This window comes from Phyllobates terribilis, unplaced genomic scaffold (genome assembly GCF_046119375.1).
Source record: "Phyllobates terribilis strain yellow unplaced genomic scaffold, ASM4611937v1 Scaffold_235__1_contigs__length_3068650, whole genome shotgun sequence".
Lineage (NCBI taxonomy): Eukaryota > Metazoa > Chordata > Amphibia > Anura > Dendrobatidae > Phyllobates > Phyllobates terribilis.
In genome coordinates this window covers 1,382,695-1,401,879 of record NW_027362995.1, presented here as the reverse complement: position 1 = coordinate 1,401,879, position 19,185 = coordinate 1,382,695, and the positions used below count along the sequence as shown (strand labels likewise).

The following is a 19,185-nucleotide window of genomic DNA, read 5'->3' as shown; positions in this document are numbered from 1 at the left end:
ATAATGATTTTTATAAGAAAGAACAATTTTCTCCTTCAAACTTTGCTTTTGTCACAGAATCCTCCCTTTGCAGCAATTCCAGCATTGCAGACCTTTGTCATTCTAGCTGTTAATTTGCTGAGGTAATCTTGAGAAATTTCCCCCCATGCTTCCTGAAGCCCCTCCCACAAGTTGGATTGGCTTGATGGGCACTTTTTGCGTACCATACGGTCAAGCTGCTCCCACAACCCCTCAATGGGGTTGAGATCTGGTGACTGCGCTGGCCACTCCATTACAGATAGAATACCAGCTGCCTGCTTCTTCCCTAAATAGTTCATGTATAATTTGGAGGTGTGCTTTGGGTCATTGTCCTGTTGTAGGATGAAATTGGCTCCAATCAAGTGCTGTCCACAGGGTATGGCATGGCGTTGCAAAATGGAGTGATAGCCTTCCTTTTTCAAAATCTGATTTACCTTGTACAAATCTGCCACTTTACCAGCACCAAAGCAACCCCAGACCATCACATTACCTCCAACATGCTTGACAGATGGCATCAGGCACTCTTCCAGCATCTTTTCAGTTGTTCTGCGTCTCACAAATGTTCTTCTGTGTGATCCAAACACCTCAAACTTTTGATTCGTCTGTCCATAAAACTTTTTTCCAATCTTCCTCTGTCCAATGTCTGTGTTCTTTTGCCCATATTAATATTTTCTTTTTATTAGCCACTCTCAGATATGGCTTTTTCTTTGCCACTTTGCCCTGAAGGCCAGCATCCTGGAGTCACCTCTTCACTGTAGACGTTGACACTGGCGTTTTGCGTGTACTATTTAATGAAGCTGCCAGTTGAGGAGCTGTGAGGCGTCGATTTCTCAAACTAGAGACTCTAATGTACTTGTATTGTTGCTCAATTGTGCAGCGGGGCCTCCCACTTCTCTTTCTACTCTGGTTAGAGCCTGTTTATGCTCTCCTCTGAAGGGGGTAGTGCACACCTTTGTAGGAAATCTTCAGTTTCTTGGCACTTTCAAGCATGGAATAGCCTCCATTTCTAAGAACGAGAATAGACTGTCGAGTTTCACATGAAAGTTCTCTTTTTCTGGCCATTTTGAGAGTTTCATAGAACAAACAAATGTAATGCTCCAGATTCTCAACTAGCTCAAAGGAAGGTCAATTTTATAGCTTCTCAAATCAACCAAACCGTTTTTAGCTTGGCTAACATACTTGTGAAGGGTTTTCTAAACATCCATTAGCCTTCTTACACAGTTAGCAAACACAATGTACCATTAAAATAATGGAGTGGTGGTTGTTGGAAATGGGCCTCTATACACCTATGTAGATATTGCAATAAAAACAAGACGTTTGCAGCTAGAATAGTCATTTACCACATTAACAATGTATAGAGTGAATTTCTGATTCATTTAATGTTAGCTTCATTGAAAAAAAATGTGCTTTTCTTTCAAAAATAATGACATTTCTAAATGACCCCAAACTTTTGAACGGTAGTGTATATGTAATGTCCCACAGCCATTGGCTGGGAACATAATAGCAAGTGCACACGCTGACCCTTTAAGAGGGCGGAAGGCTGTCTTCCACTCATCTCCCCGGCGAATGCGGATTAGATTGTAGGTGCCTCTTAAATCTAATTTGGTGAAGAACCTGGTACCCCTTAATTGGTCAAACAACTCAGGGATTAGTGGGATAGGGTATTTATTTTTCACCGTGATTTGGTTGAGGCCCCGATAGTCTATACAGGGTCGGAGCGGTCCATCTTTCTTTTTAACAAAGAAAAATCCGGCCCCAGCAGGAGAAGAGGACTTCCGAACCCTGGCCAGATTCTCCTGAATGTATTCTGACGTAGCTTGAGTCTCAGCTGGAAACAGTGGATAAATTTGGCCTCTTGGGGGTGTAGATCCGGGAATCAAGTCAATAGGGCAGTCATACGACCTGTGAGGCGGCAAAGTCTCTGCTTCCTACTTGTCGAATACATCAGGAAAGGCCCAATAGTTGGACGGCAGACCAGGCCGCAAAGCTGGAGAAGACAGCGCCCTAGCTGGACGTACATTGTTCAGACACTTCTCATGGCAGGAATGTCCCCAGTGGAGCACCTCTCCAGTCCTCCAGTCCAACACAGGTTCATGTTGTCATAGCCATGGTAAGCCTAAGAGAAAGGCGTGAGACATGTGGGAAAGAACATAGAAGACTATCTTCTCAGTATGAAGCACCCCGATATGAACTTCAAGTGGCTCAGTAGCCAGACGAACCGTCTCCCGAAGAGTTCTCCCATTGACAGATGTTATTGCCAGATGGTTTTGGAGCAGATGAACTGGGATTTGGATGCGATCCACTACAGCCAGGAGGATAACATTTTCTGCTGCCCCAGGATTCAAATACGCAGTCTCCATAAACTGAGATTCACTGGTTGACACAGCCACAGTAAGGGTCAGGGGTAGAGAGGTGTCTTTTCTGTCTCGGGAGGCTTCTCCTACCAACCATAGACGCTGGTGTTTTCCTGCCTCACAGGACAGGTGCGAATGAAGTGGCCCATTTCTCCAAATGCAGGCACTGGCCTTTAGCGCGGCGATCCCTCTGTCACTGGCGAGTGCAAAGCGGTCGACCTGCATGGGTTCAGGTGAGGCCTCGACAGGGGATGACGGAGGAACAAGCGGCCCTTGGAAGGTTGGAGCCAGGCAGCATGATCCTCTCTCATGTGCCACCTCTTAGGTACGCTCTCAGAGGTCCTCGATGGTAGTTGGTAGGTCTCAACCGACTAACTCATCCTTAATATTTCCAGAAAGCCCCTCCCAGAACGTCGCCATCGAAGCTTTGTTTTTCCAGTCGAGTTCAGATGCCAGAGTGCGGAAGCGTACCGCATATTGTCCCACAGATGAATTGGACTGACGTAAACGGAGAAGAGCGGAAGCTGAAGAGGTGGTCTGCCTGGGTTCATCGAATGTTTAGTGAAAAGACTCCAAGAATGCCGGAAAATTGGAGATGATCGGGTCCTCTCTCTCCCATAATGAGTTCAACCACGTCAGGGCCTTGCCTCCAAGGTGCGACATAATGAATGCTACCTTTGTTCGGTCCGAAGGGAAGAGGTGAGGAAGAAGTTTAAAATGTAGCCAGCACTGATTGATGAACTCTCGGCAGAGCTTCGGATTGTTATCAAAGCGTGGTGGAGCGGCGAGTCGGGGGCGAGTTGGGGGCCTGAACCTCGAGCTAAGCAAACAGACTGAGAAGGTTCCAAAGAAGATATGGCTCCTTAAAAATGGGGGGACTCTGGAGAGATGTTTATGGCCTCCAACTTGGTAGTCAGGGACTGTAACTGCATTGACAACTTCTTCTGCACGCCTTTCTGTTGGCAGAGCTCTTGGTACATGGTCTGATCGGACGGGATCCAGGGTCCAGCGGAGTGCATGGCCTGAGCAAACTGTCACGAACGTGGTTTGTGGAACCACTGTGCCACGGACCGAGGAGTGCCTGGAGGGGCTTTGACCCAATCTGACCCTGGATGCACGGCGGCTCTATGACTCCGCGACCCGAGGGAGGTGGCCCAGGTGGTCAGGTAGGATGGTGCACAAGAGTGGCACACAGAATAGCATCGGAGAGCATCAGGGTGGGTAGCACCGGAGTGTGGCAAGGTTTCACTAAAGTGCAGCAGGCTTGGTTTGCACCGGAGTGCAGCAGGCTTGGTAGCATAAAGTAGTACACAACCTTTACAACATAGACTGTAGAACAGGAAGGTTGCTCAGGCACCTCCCCAGCAGGGAGGAAGCAATATACGGTATACAGTTGAACTCAAAAGTTTACATACTCCGGCAGAATTTTTGCCTTCTTGGCCTTGTTTCAGAGAATATGAATGATAACAAAAAAACGTTTTCTCCACTCATGGTTATTGATTGAGTGAAGCCATTTATTGTCAAACTACTGTGTTGTCTCTTTTTAAATCTTAATGACAACCAAAAACATCCAAATGACCCTGATCAAAAGTTCACATACCCTGGTGATTTTGGCCTGATAACATGCACAGAATTTGACACAAATGGGTTTGAATGGCTACTAAAGGTAACATCCTCACCTGTGACCTGTTTTCTTGTAATCAGAGTGTCTGCATAAAAGCGGAGTGCGTTTCTGGGATCTAGACAGACTCTTGCATCCTTCATCCATCCACTAACGTTTCTGGATTGTGAGTCATGGGGAAAGCAAAACAATTTTCAATGGATCTAAGGGAAAAGGTAGTTGAACTGTATAACACAGGAAAGGGATACAAAAAGATATCCAAGGAATTAATAATGCCAGTCAGCAGCGTTCAAACTGTGATTAACAAATGGAAAATCAGGGGCTCTGTAAAAACCAAACCACGGTCAGGTAGACCAACAAGAATTTCGGCCACAACTGCCAGGAAAATTGTCTGGGATGCAAAGAAAAACTCACAAGTAACATCAGCTGAAATTCAGGATTTTCTGAAAACTAGTGGTATGGATGTTTCAAGATGCACAATAAGGAGGCACTTGAAGAAAAACGGGCTGCATGGTTGAGTTGCCAGAAGAAAGCCACAAAGTATCTTGCCTACAATACGCCAAACAGCACAGAGACAAGCCTCCAAACTTCTGGAACAAGGTAATTTGGAGTGACGAGACCAACATTGAACTTTTTGGCCACAACCATAAATGTTACATTTGGAGAGAGGTCAACAAGACCTATGATGAAAGCAACTCCATTCTTACTGTAAAGCACGGAGGTGGATCGCTGATGTTTTGGGGATGTGTGAGCTACAAAGGCACAGGAAACTTGGTAAAAGTTGAAGGAAAGATGAATGCAGCATGTTATCAGCAAATACTGGAGGCAAATTTGCACTCATCAGCCCGGAAGCTGCGCATGGGACATACTTGGACGTTCCAACATGACAACAATCCAAAACTCAAGGCCAAGTCGACCTCTCATTGGCTACAGCAGAGCAAAGTGAAGGTTCTGGATTGGCCATCTCAGTCTCCTGACCTCAATATCATTGAGCCACTCTGGGGAGATCTCAAACTCGCAGTTCATGCTAGACCGCCCAGGAATTTACAGGAACTGGAGGCTTTTTGCCAAGAAGAATGGGCAGCTTTACCATCAGAGAAAATAAAGAACCTCATCCTCAATTACCACAAAAGACTTCAAGCTGTCATTGATGTTAGAGGGGGCAATACACAGTATTTAGAACTGGGGTATGTGAACTTTTGATCAGGGTTATTTGGATGTTTTGGGTTGTCATTAATATTTAAAAAGAGAAAACACAGTAGTTTGAGAATAAATGCCTTCACCCAACCAATAACCATGCGTGGAAAAAAAGTTTTTTTGTTATCGTTCATATTCTCTGAAACAAGGCCAAGAAAGGAAAAATTCTGCCGGGGTATGTAAACTTTTGAGCACAACTGTATGTAATGTCCCACAGCCATTGGCTGGGGACGTAATGGCAAGTGCGCGCGCTTGCCCTAAGGACTCGACCAGAAGCTCTGCTGGAAAAAGGCAGAGCATGGGGGAGGAAAGCGCCAGCTGCGGAGCGGGTGAGTGACCTGACACGCCGGAATCCCTGCCTTTTAGAGCGGGGATCCGGCATGGCGCTAACACATATAGAGATAGATACAGGAACACAGTCTCTTTAAATCTTCTACTGGGTTTATTAAGAGTGCTGCATAAACCACGGTAATGTTAGCAAAAACAAACACGGCCTTCCCGGCCTAACAGGAAAACAAAACACAACCGGTAACAACGGGTTACCTGTTGCTACGGGTAACAACCCGCTTCAGAAACAAACCCAATGTTTAGCTTTCCTTCACATGACAAAGCAGCTCAGAGCTTTCACCTCCAGGTCCATCCGACACCAAATGCTCTAAAAGGCTGGGAATTTATCCTTTGACCTCCTCCCTCTCTATAGGTGTTTAATCACCCTAGCACTAAAGATTGCTGACTAACCCCTTATCACTTCGTGTGCTGGAACATTTTTCCTATTTTTTTATTACTGAAGCTAACAATCTCAGTGCTACATATCTCCCCTCCTGTACTTTGCCAGTGACTTTGTCACATTTACCCCCCTCTGCCCAAAGCTGTAGGTTTTCGCACCTTCAGTTATCAAACAGGGAAGTTTAAACAGGGCATCTGCGTTACTATGCAGATTTCCAGGCCTGTTTCACATGAAAGATGAAGACCTGTATCCCTGAGCTTCAACTCAGAGAATGCCATGACTGCTTCAGGAGACAATTTGGCCATTGACGACTTGTCCCCTTAAGAAGGTCGGTCAGGGGTACGGCTATCATGGCAAAATTCGGGATAAACCACTGATAGTATTCCACCATTCACAGAAATGTCCGAACACCTGTTCCTTGGAGACTGGTTTCCGCCAATTTTGGACTGCCTCCGGCTTATTCACTTGCAGCTTTACTTTGCTTCTTCCGACAATATAGCCCAGGTATTTTGCCTCCTTTTACCCGATGGCACACTTCTTTGGTTTATGACAAACCACCCTTTCTTCATTGCATCCAGCACGGCCTGGACCTCCTGCAGATGACTTTCCCAATCCGGGCTAAATATCACAATACCGTCGAAGTATGCTGCGGCATACTTTTTGTGAGGGGCTAAGGGCAGGTCTATGGCCCTCTGGAAGGTAGCTGGGTCTGTTTGCAGCCTGAATGGGCTTCTGCTATACTGGAAGCAACCGTCCGGTCACTGTAAGAGGCTGTCTTCTACTTGGCACTTTGAGAGAAGAGAATTTTCCAGTAACCTTTCATTATGTCCAGGGAGGTGATGTATCTGGCTGGTCCTAGCTTCTCTATGAGTTTATAGTTGCGCAATATTGGATATGCGTCAAATTTAGCCCCCTATCTTTAAAATCACCTTGCAGCGGGCTTTGGGGATTCTATACGGCTTTTGGTTCACCTGCACATGTGATCCCGTCAGGATTCCATGTTCACCAACCTGCGTACATCTTGGCAACTCTGAAAACAGGTCCTGGTTCCGCTGAAGCAGTTCTCGGCACTGTTGTTTCTGGTGAAATTGTTTCTGCCACGGTGACACTCTTAGTGTCACCTTGTGGTCTGTCCAGCCAACATAGAATTTCAATGTGGTTTCTCTGTTGCACTGCCTAGATGGATAGTGGCACAAAAGGATTTTGGAAGGGAGAGGTGGTAACGTTTAACAGGTAGGTGGGACAGGACTTGCAATTTCTTAGGATTTCACGGTGACATCTGGGCCAATAGAACCTTTGCATGACCCATTCTTGAGTTTTGTCCACCCCCAGATGGCCACTCAAGACATGTGAATGGGCCCTGTCCAACACCCTTTGTCTATAGGGTCCTGGTACCAACAATTGCTAGTCTATCTCCTTCCTCACCTTAGTAACCCGGTACAATAAGTCCCCACTCAACATGAAATAGGGACACCTGGTGTCAGCCCCGACTCCTGTGATATGCCATTTATAATGGTTACCTTATTGAATGCTTCTTTTAGAGTTAGGTTCCTATATTGGGTGAACCCCAAATTTTCTCTGGCCCTTTACACAGAAGGGAAACTCGTCAGACTCTGGGGTTGGTGAGACTTTTTTAGGGCCAACCCATTTCTTACCCAAATAATCGAGGTCACCGCCCCTCCCTCACAAGTCCTAAAACAACACAAAGTCCCGAACGATAATTGGGTGCAATAAATCCTGGACCACGCCGACCTCATGGGATTCAGTACCTCTGGCCATCTCAATGACCACTCTGGCCACCAGATAGTCTTTAGCATTCCCGTGGATGCAGCAGATGCCCACCTTCTTCCTGGCAATCAACTGGAGAAGGAGTGTGGCCCTCACGAGGGTCACCAAACTCCCTGAGTCTAGTAGTCCAGTCATTTGCAGGCCATTCAGTTTTACAGGACAAGTTTGGGGCCCCTTGCCTGGAGAACAGTCCACACTGCAAGCTGGATATGCTTAGAATGAACACCGGCATCCCATGCTACAGTCCATTTGCTCGGTGGTCAGGGGACACTGGGCAGCTATATGACCTGGGCCGTGACCTCTCCAGCAAATTACATCCCTGATACCTTTTGCATGACCTCCACCGCTCCCTTGGACTTTGGACGCCCCATCCCCTTTTATACATCCACTCTCCAGTATGGAATGGGTTGCCTTCCCACGGACCCATCGACCCCCCCCGATATCTTTCGACCAGTCCCACCAAGTTGTTCCAGGGATCTCCCTGGGCAACCCACGTCTGCATCGGGCTCAGAAGGGAGTGCACGAACCGGTCCATTACAACTCGCTCCACCATCTGTGCTGGTGTAGCGGACTCTGGCTGTAACCACTTTTGGGTGAGGTAGATCAAACATTTGGGAGCAAGGGGGTTTTTCATGGTGATATGCCTAGCGGTGAACCAGTCGTGCCCTGACAGACATTGCCACTCACAAGTGCGCCAAAATTTCCATTTTCAATTTTTCATATTCTTTGGCATCCTGTAAGGTTAAATCATAGTAGGCCTTTTGTGACTCCCCCGCTAAGTTTGACGCCAGGACTTCCACTTACTGCTCTGGCAGGAATTTCTAACTATAGGCGACCCTTTCAAAAACGGTTAAAAAGGCATCTATGTCACCACCCGATGAAATTTGCTGCAAGGCTCTCCTCACCGCCTTCGGGACAGAGAAATCATCAGCTGACATTGGAGTCAAAGCCGTTGACGTGCCACGAACCGCCTCTGTGAGTAAATCATCTGCTGCTGCTGTTGTCTACTGTTATGGCGACTGTTGTTGATGGTAGTGCTGCTGGTGCTGTTGATGCACTTTACGACTGTACTGCCGTGTATTATCACTGCCTATCAGTGTAATGCTAATGGCCCCATACACATGAGATAAGTGTTGTCTGATCGGTCATTTGGCAGACGGCTATCTCTCCCAACTCCCCCATACACACAAATGTTCCAGCTTTCCTGTGGTCTGTATGAGAGAGTCACCTCCAGACTCCTCTAGCGGAGAATTATCTACAGGAAGAACAAACGGATTAGCTTCTGAAATTTAGGATGCCAGATTCTTCTTTGCCTGACATCATCTGTCGGCAAGCCCCCAAACACATTATATAGTCTACCAAACCCCCCGAAATCAGTGCTTTCATGCCACTTTAGTCTAATGGGGACATTAAAATGTAACTTATTGGACGCTGTCTCTGGCCCGGCCTAATAGATTTTCGTATATTGCTGGCCCAGACACCATTATTAGGCATTTAAGTATCGTAGTAACTGGGCATCCCCATGCTATCGAGTACTTGGGGAAGGAGGGGTATTGGGCCAAACTCTGTCAAACATTCTGAGATTTGCTTTTGACAGCAACAAGTGGTTAAGCTGCCAGTTTTTTTTGTTGCAACCGTACCTGTGCCGTGCCTGAGGTGTACATCTATGTTCTGATGCCCAAAACAGTTTTTTTTTTTTTTTTTTAACATTTAAAAAAATAAGATGTATCTAATGCTTTTTCATGTTTTTTTATTACAAGATTTGTTGGTGCCAATTTTCTTTTGAAACATTTTAATTTCTGCTTTTTTCTGGTGTTTTTCTTGTAATATAGGAAAGCCTAAGGCCAGAAATAAACCCCATAAAACACTGTACATGGAGACTTTGGTATCAAATAATTTCTGTCCGCGATATTTGTGCAAATAAAAAAGCTTTTATAAAAGCCTCAAACTTCTGTGTGTGAATCAGACATGAGATCTAACATGATAGAAGATGACAGTCCGGGGAAGACGGGAAACATTCATATAGACGGCCGGTGGAGATGTAGTCAGTGGCAAACTCTGGCCAAATATGTTTCTAGAGCTGTAGTAGATTCATCATTAGTAGTTATTTCTCATGACACGTGTAATGAATATCTCCTGCAGTATTGTTCATGTTGATTCCAGTATCGGTAAATGAAACGAGAAATAGCATTATGGAAGTTGAGTCTTTGAGAAACGTATTCAGCTGAAGGCTCCGAGGAAAAAACTGCTTGTTGTCTGTGGCCTAACATATATAGGTTTTATTATTAGATGTAAAGAAAAAATTAAATACTGTAAAATAATAAATCTACTCATGTTTTTCTCTTATTTCCAGTAATTTTATTATTACATGGGATTTTTATGATGTTACATTAGCTCATCTTCTTCTCATTCAGGTCTCTACAATATCAGATCCCTCAGTGAAGATCTTCTATATAAGAGAATTTTCCTGATTTACCCATTAAAGATGGATATGGACACAGAAAAGATGGCTGATAAAATATTACACCTCACCCTAGAGATCCTCTTCCGGCTTACTGGAGAGGTGAGAGATTCTGATGATGTCACATTACTTCATTCTTATCTATGGGAATAACAGATGGACAGAACTGGAGAGGTGAGGACTCTGGAAATGTCTGTAGTGAGATTTATTCATGTGTCTCTCCATAACCAGGATTACACAGTAGTGAAGAAGGCCTCTAGTGAGCGCTGTCAGGACCCTGTGTCTGAGGGATGGGGAAGACCCCTGAGCCCAATCACAGGACCTCCATTTCACCCCCTGATACATGAGGACATCAATGACCAGAAGATCCTAGAACTCACCTACAAGATGATTGAGCTGCTGACTGGAGAGGTGACACTGCTGGGAATGCTGGGACATTATAGGGTAACATTATGAAGGGATAGGGACGATGACTGTATCATTGTATGTGTCAGGTTCCTATAAGGTGTCAGGATGTTTCCGTCTATTTCTCCATGGAGGAGTGGGAGTATTTAGAAAGACACAAAGATCTGTACAAGGACTTCATGATGGAGGTTCCCCAGCCCCTCACATCACCAGGTAATAGACAGGACTAAATACACACGGCCTATAATTATCTGTATGTAAAGAATGAATTCAGTCCCGGTATGTGTTTCCTCCAGATCTATCCAGTAAGAGGACAACACCAGAGAGATGTCCCCATCCTCTTCTTCCACAGGACTGTAAACAAGAAAATCCCAACTTTTCTGAGGATCATCAGGTAGATGGAGAGAAGATGTCTTGAGATCTCCCCAAGATGTGTAGACGGCTGTGAAGGTCTTGTGTTCAGTCTTGTTTTATCCACCAGTATTATATGTTTTTTACTTGTGTAATGAGAACGGTGGAGATGGCAGGATTAGAGCTGATCATAGATGGGACTTCTCATCTGTCTGTGACTTTTACAATATTTATTTCAGGGTGAAGATCTGACCCATACTAATACTACAGAGACATATGTGAGGGGTGATGAGCGGTGTAAAGAGGAGAATCCTACATATGACTACCCAGGTGAGTAGTAATCACTAAATGCAGAGAAGTCACAGATTCTTCTCAGACACCGGCTGTGGCTGCTTTATCAGTGGTGTAAATTGCAAAAAGAACTTCGGCACTCCATTCATGAAAATATAAGAAATATTGTATCTAGACTAATGTCACTTTGAAAAATGAAGGTTTTTTGCGCATAATTTGGCCAATTTATGTGTGCCCATCAACCACGACAAGGTCACCTTCGTATGATGGGAAACTACGCTACGCTACCACTGGATATGCCACTCTTGGGCTGTAAGCCTGTATGGACAATATGTCTCTGCTTGGGCTTTTAACCTACAATGTATGGGCTGGTAGAGCTAGTTAAAACCACCTGTGACTGAATGGGAGGGACACATGGTCAGAAAAAAGGCTGTCAAACTTCTAATAGTGTGAACACGTACCTGCTGCAATGCTCCAGGAGCGGGATCCCAAAAATGATTAATAGAAAAAAGAGAGGGGTCGCTCACTGGTCTATTCGGGTGCTCTGAAGAAAAGAGTAATCTCAATTGCAAAAAGAACTTCGGCACTCCATACATGAAAATATAAGAAATATTGTATCTAGACTAATGTCACTTTGAAAAATGAAGGTTTTTTGCGCATAATTTGGCCAATTTATGTGTGCCCATCAACCACGACAAGGTCACCTTCGTATGATGGGAAACTACGCTACGCTACCACTGGATATGCCACTCTTGGGCTGTAAGCCTGTATGGCCAAATTATGCGCAAAAAACCTCCATTTTTCAAAGTGACATTAGTCTAAATACAATATTTCTTATATTTTCATGTATGGAGTGCCGAAGTTATCAGTGGTGTAGTCCGGCCGTATCACAATCGTGTAATCACCATTTTGCCTCTAGACCACAACATTCTCCTCCACCAAAAACTGTTCAAATGACTTTGGGTATTGAAAGCCCTTTTCTATAGAACTTACAACCTGGAAGATCCACCTACCCCCTGGGATTAGAAGATACTGATTCTTACTTTCCCAAATCTGTAAACTACAAAGCCAAATGACAGTGTACATAAAATGTGTTGACAAGTTAGAAAATCACTTGAAGAAAAATATTATGATGGGCCTGTAAGAGAAAGCGGAGGGTAATGATGCTGTTGGCTTCCTAGATCCCTGATATCTTATTGGATGAATCTACCTTCTCTCCCTTCTGTGCTGCTGAATGTGCCCATATGGTCCCTACAAGACCAGGTCCAGTCTTTCTGGCCAAACTTCACTTTTATGATCGACAACATTAAATGTGCAGTGAGAGACAAGTGTCAATTTGTGTTGGCATGGCTCGAACCCTGGTTTCATGGATTCACTCCACGTCATAAATTACATTATGTTTTTAATCCTAAGGAAGTCAGATTACTGCACAATCTCTCCTGAAATGGGGGCGCTAATACTTTCTGTACTCATCTGGTCAGGACTCCTAGTAGCTCCAATGGTCCAAAATAAATGAGTGCAACTCCGGTTTAGTGTTGGATTTCTCCCCTCATACATACGTTGTTGTTGGGAATGTTACATGTTTTTATATTCTTTCTTTTTTTTACAAGTTCATTCTGTATGATAGTTTCATTGTGGTGGGATCGGCCGGCCTCACTTATGTGAGTCTGTAACTCCCTGGTAGTCTTTCAAAAAAGATCTCCATTACCTCTTATGAATGCTCGTGGTCTATATTTAAGACACCTCAGCTCTGCACTATTATAAAAAGTTCTCTTTGAATGTCTAATATTTCTTCTTGAAACTCATCTGACAGAAAATATTGTTCCTTACGATAGTTTAGATTGCCAAGAGCCACCGAGCCCCATACTCTAATTATCCCAGAGAGATTTCACCACTAGTTACTCATTTTATTCCTTAAGAAGACTGTTGAGTTTGATCATTTTAGTAGATGTGTTATTGTCTATAGTCACAGTTTTGCCCATCATCCTTTAACCCCTCTACATGGATCTGGACTTACAGAGAGACCCCTTGGCTTGGACCACGGTGCTATCTGCTGTTGTGTGGTGTGAGATGGAAAGAAGAATAGTCTGTTAGCTGGGTCAGAACCAGGAGGGCAGAGAAAATACTAAATCAGAAGACACAAGAGTAGTCAGTAAACGGGCCGGGGTCACAACAGGAAACTGATACACAAGCCGAGAGCTGAGCACAGAGGACTGACCCAGAGGAGAACAAGCCTGGATCTGGCAGCTTCCGGAAATATGCTTCCAGCTTTAGTAGGGTGTGGTGCTCTCCAATTGGCTGAAGCAGGGAGCAGATTACTCCAGCTGGACAGCACACACACCTATACTGCTAGACTGGATGGTACTACTGACCCCAGGCACCCTAATCTTAGTGGCTGGACAGAGCCTGCACCGCCCAGAGCTTCTGGTTCCGATTAGTGTTGAGCGAGTATGTTCAATTAACCCTTTCGCCGAGTATGCTCGGGCCGAGCTCCGAGTATTTATAGCTGCTCGGTGATATGGTTGAATCGCTCCCGTGTGCATGATTTGTGACTGTTTGACAGTTTTATTACATGTGAGGAATGTCTATTTCTTACACATTCCTCACATGTAATAAAGCTGTTAAACAGTTGCAAATCATGCACGCGGGAGCGATTCAACCATATCACCGAGCAGCTGTAACTACTCGGAGCTCGGCCCGAGCATACTCGGACAGAATATACTCGCTCAACCCTAGTTCCGATGTCCCCTCCATCACCAGCACCACCTGCAGAATGAATAAGGTGGCTCATGGTGACAGGAGCAGATACCAGAGGAGATGGGACACACCATTTGCAGAAGCCCCTAAAATAACAAAATGGCAGAAAACTAGAGCAGTAGAAATCTCCATAAAGTGACTTCATTTTGGAGATTATAACCCTCAGTGAATTAATCTATAGGAGTAGTGACTATTTTGACTTCACACCCACTTTCCAGAAATTAGCACACAGTGAATGTTGGAGCGTGAAAATTGCTAATATGCCATTTCATTACCCAACACATAGTGCCCAGATTGTGCTCCAGGAGACACACACCATCAATTAAATGGGTTCTTCTCACTATAGTAATGCCGAATACATGGATGCTAAATGTGGCTTCAGCACCCTGCAATGCTCAGAAGTGAAGGGGAGATTTGACTTTGGGAGAGTGGATATTGCTGGATTGGTTTATTGAAGCCATGTTGCTTTTCAAGAGCCTTTGAGCCACTAATAATGTATAAACCTCTGTTTTTCCATTGACAGATCATGAACCTGAGTGGGGATTTTTTTTTTGTGAAATGAGTAGGCGTTTTTATTGGTATTATTTTCACCTACATAACATTTGTGGCTTTTTATTTTATATTTTGGAGGCAGAATGAGCAAACAGTTGGACACCACGCTCTACTGGTTCATGCTATGAGGTTTTCTATTAGACTGTGAACTGTCATTGTCTTGGTGAATAATTTAATAGTTTTACATAATTTGCCGTTTCTACGGACAGTGTAAGTAGAAATGTTAAAAAAATATAAAACTTGAGGATATTTTATTCTAAAATAATAATTGGTTTGATTCTTGGCAGATGTCTGTACCAGGAGATCAGAGGGACAGCTGACTTCTTCAGTTTTTAAATTAGATGGGCTTGAGATCCCACAGGATACAATTGAAGTGAATACCATTACTCCAGATATACCATCATCCCTTCACAGCAAAGATCTGTCATCTGATCCTTTGAAACATGTCCTGTCTTCTGATTCATTGCCGAATACTAAGGAAAATCAAAGTCACAAAATAAGCTTAAAAAAACTAATTGCTCCTAAAGCAAATAAGCCATTTTCACGTTCAGAATATGGAAACTGTTTTCCACTTGAAAAAAATTTTCTTAAACATCAAAATATTCACACAGCGAAGAAAAGGGAGAAGCCTTTTTCATGTTCAGAATGTGGAAACCGCTTTTACCAGAAATCAAATTTGGTTAGGCACCAAAGAACTCACACAGAGGAGAAGCGTTTTTCATGTTCAGAATGTGGGAAATGTTTTAACCAGAAATCAGATTTGGTTTGCCACCAGAGAACTCACACAGGGGAGAAGCCTTTTTACTGTTCACAATGTGGCAACCGCTTTTACCAGAAATCAAGTTTGGTTAGGCACCAAAGAACTCATACAGGGGAGAAGCCTTTTTCATGTTCAGAATGTGAGAAATGTTTTAAACACAAATCAACTTTGGTTATGCATCAGAGAACTCACACAGGGGAGAAGCCTTTTTCCTGTTCAGAATGTGGGAAATGTTTTAACCAGAAATCAGCTTTGGTTGACCACCAAAGAACTCACACAGGGGAAAAGCCTTTTTCATGTTCAGAATGTGGAAACCGCTTTTACCAGAAATCAAATTTGGTTAGGCACCAAAGAACTCACACAGGGAAGAAGCCTTTTTCATGTTCAGAATGTGGGAAATGTTTTAAAGACAAATCAGCTTTGGTTATGCACCAGAGAACTCACACAGGGGAGAAGCCTTTTTCCTGTTCAGAATGTGGGAAATGTTTTAACCAGAAATCAGCTTTGGTTGACCACCAGAGAACTCACACAGGGGAAAAACCTTTTTCATGTTCAAAATGTAGGAAATGTTTTAACTATAAATCAGCTTTTGTTAAGCACCAGAGAACTCACACAGTGGCAAAGCCTTTTTCATGTTCAGAATGTGGGAAATGTTTTAAACACAAATTAACTTTCGTTAGGCACCAGAAAATTCACACAGGGGAAAAGCCTTATTTCTGTTCAGACTGTGGGAAATGCTTTATCCAGAAATCCACTTTTGTTGACCACCAGAGAACCCACACAGGGAAGAAGCCTTTTTCCTGTTCACAATGTGGAAAATGTTTTAACATTAAAGGGCATTTTGTTTGCCACCAGAGAACCCACACAGGAGAGAAGCCTTTTTCCTGTTCAGAATGTGGGAAATGTTTTAACCGGAAAGCGTATCTTGATATCCACCAGAGAACCCACACAGGGGAGAAGCCTTTTTCCTGCTCAGAATGTGGGAAATGTTTTAACCAGAGCTCACACCTTCTTAGGCACCAGAGAACCCACACAAGGGAGAAGCAATTCTCATGTTCAGAATGTGGGAAATGTTTTGTGAAGAAATCTTCTTTTATTAGTCATCAAAGAATTCACACAGGGAAGAAGCTTTTTTCATGTTCTTAATGTGGGATATGTTTTACACTGAAGTCATTTCTAAATAAACATTAGAGAATTCACACGGGGGAGAAGCCTTTTTCATGTTCAGAATGATGGAAATGTTTTAACTGAAAATTGTATTTTCTTAAAGGGGTTGTTCACTATTAGGGCAAACCCTTGTCATTCCTCATGTGTGGCCTCGTAAAAAGAAAAACACTCATACTCACCTTCCATGCCGGTGCTGTTCCAGGGGTGTCTGCACTCGTGTTCCCAGGACTCAAGTGAAGTTATTACATCACACAATCCCTGCGATTAATCAGCACCGGCTTCACTGTCCCCGCCTTCGGACGTATTGAACATTAACAGGAAGCCAGGGCTGCTGCTGCTTTCTTGCTTGCTCTTTTTGTTCGATGTGTCCGAATGTGGGGACAATGACGCCAGTGCTGATTGGCTGCATGGCTCACATGACGTAGCAACATCACATGAGCCTCGGAAACAGAAGTGCTTACACGACTGAAACTGCACAGGCATGGGAGGTTTGTATAATTGTTTTTATTTTAACAGGACCAAACTTGAGGAATGAGAAGGGGTTGTCCAAGTACTGGACAACCCTGTTAAAGATCAAAAATCCCACACAGAGGGAATCCATTATTATACCTTAAGTGTGAAAAATGAATTACTGGAAAATCGCATTTTGTTGACCATCAAAAATAACTCAGACGGTGGAGAAACTATATATGTTATTGACAGATTGTACAAAAACATATAACAGACAGTTGTATAATCAAATGAGAAAGGGAAATTACTTTAAAACTTTTTGTTTTTCGACTATAAGACACACTTTTAGCAAGAAAAAAATCTTGATAATAAGTGAGTGCATCTTATAGACTGGAGGTAGCTTTCTGTGACAGAGGAGAACAATGAGACCTTGTCCTTCCTGATTTTGATGAAACAACTTCTAATCTTAATCAGCCAGACATCTAGATTTGTTAAGCCAAGAGAAATACACTATTGTGTCTGTGTTGACTTGTGACTGTATGTGTGTTTCTTTGGCTATTCAAGGACAGTGATTCAGGGTGAAACAATGTTTGTGTAACATACCTGGCGGCGTCCTTGCATGGTGGTCCATCTCCCACTGTGCAAGAGAGCGCACTTGATCTCCTGTCCAGATTGTCTCTCTGGCTTCCCTCCATGCTGTCTGTGTTCTCTTGTCTGTCTCTGCTGCTTAAGGGCGGCGCCCGATCACTTCCTGCTTTTTGTACCTGCTGTGGGTCACGCCCCTTGTGCGTCCTCAGCCTATTGCTGTCTGACACTTGGTATATAGCTCAGCAGCTCCCTTCTATCCCTGCCTGAGCATAAGTGTTTCTTTCAGTGTGTGCTTGCACTCTGAAGGTGCCAGGTCCGTTCCTGTTTCCCTGTCCGCCTTTCCTGGAGGCTGTATTTCCAGGCCTGTCTGAACTAAGTCCTGTATGTCTCCTGCCTTGCGGTGTCAGCTCCCGTGTCTGAACTGTGTCCTGTATGTCTCCTGCTTTACGGTATTAGTTCCCGTGTCTGAACTAAGTCCTGTATGTCTCCTGCTTTGCGGTGTCAGCTCCCGTGTCTGAACTGAGTCCTGTATTTCTCCTGTCTTGCGGTGTCAGCTCCCGTGTCTGAACTGTGTCCTGTATGTCTCCTGCTTTACGGTATTAGTTCCCGAGTCTGAACTGAGTCCTTTCTGTGTTCTTTAGTCTGTCCTGTCTGAACACGCTTCTTGCCTGTTCGTTCCGCCTCTCTGGGGGCAGTATTCCCAGACCCGCTCCTGTATCCCGCTGCAGTGTCGGTCTCCTCCGTACACTCAGTTCCAGTCTGAACTCTCTCCTATCCTTTACCTGTTTTGCCTCTATGTCCGTTCCCTTCCTCTTTCTGCAGAGTCTGAACTTGTACCTAACTCCTGCCTGTTGTCTCTGTACTCCCGTTTGTGAGTTTGTGGTCCACTCGCTACTTCACTGCAAGTACCCTGTGGGTGTCTGGCTCTGTCTTTCCCTTCCCGTCTGTTCCGTGTGAACAGAGTCCTGTCCTGCTTCTGCCCGCTGCTCCGGCAGTCCTGTCCTGCCCTGCTTCTGCCCGCTGCTCCGGCAGTCCTGTCCTGCCCTGCTTCTGCCCGCTGCTCCGGCAGTCCTGTCCTGCCCTGCTTCTGCCCGCTGCTCCGGCAGTCCTGTCCTGCCCTGCTTCTGCCCGCTGCTCCGGCAGTCCTGTCCTGCCCTGCTTCTGCCCGCTGCTCCGGCAGTCCTGTCCTGCCCTGCCTGTACCCCTCTGCCTGTAATGTTCCTGAGTCCCAGTGTGTACTGGGCCCTATCCTGCCTGTATTGTTCCTGAGTCCCAGTGTGTACTGGGCCCTATCCTGCCTGTATTGTTCCTGAGTCCCGGTGTGTACTGGGTTCTATCCCGCCTGTGTTCCTACCTGCTAGTGCTTCCCTGCCTGCATACCCGCCTGCCTGCATACCAGTCGTGCCTGCCTATACCCTCCAGTCTGTGTGCCAGCCTACCAGCCTGTTCCTGTATTCCCCTGTGTGGGTCAACAGCCGTGTCCGGGGTCTGTCCTGGAGTAGCACCTGGTCCCTCTGCTCGGTTCCTCCTTGGTGCACTGGCGTCGTATGCCGTCGTGCGACCCTGGTCGGATCGGGTGAATACTTAGTCACGCCCCTCCAGGCATACACTCTCCGGCACGGTCCAGTGGAATCACTACCAATCACACGCACACGCCGCTTAGCCCGGGCGTGTGCATAACAGCATGCTCAGGCCATG

The 19,185-nt window shown here is 44.9% G+C and overlaps 1 protein-coding gene and 1 pseudogene across 1 annotated transcript; both read left to right on the top strand.

Annotated features, from left to right (window-relative positions):
• The window catches only part of LOC141215255 (uncharacterized), a 75,373-nt pseudogene that overhangs the window by 38,975 nt on the left and 17,213 nt on the right, over positions 1 to 19,185 (top strand).
• LOC141215258 (uncharacterized) lies at positions 2,596 to 11,256 on the top strand. Its single transcript, XM_073665580.1, has 7 exons — positions 2,596 to 2,605; positions 2,768 to 2,839; positions 6,315 to 6,421; positions 10,398 to 10,577; positions 10,661 to 10,784; positions 10,868 to 11,021; positions 11,162 to 11,256. Exons 1-6 carry the CDS (start codon positions 2,596 to 2,598, stop codon positions 10,987 to 10,989), a joined length of 615 nt encoding a protein of 204 aa, XP_073521681.1. The 3' UTR covers positions 10,990 to 11,021; positions 11,162 to 11,256.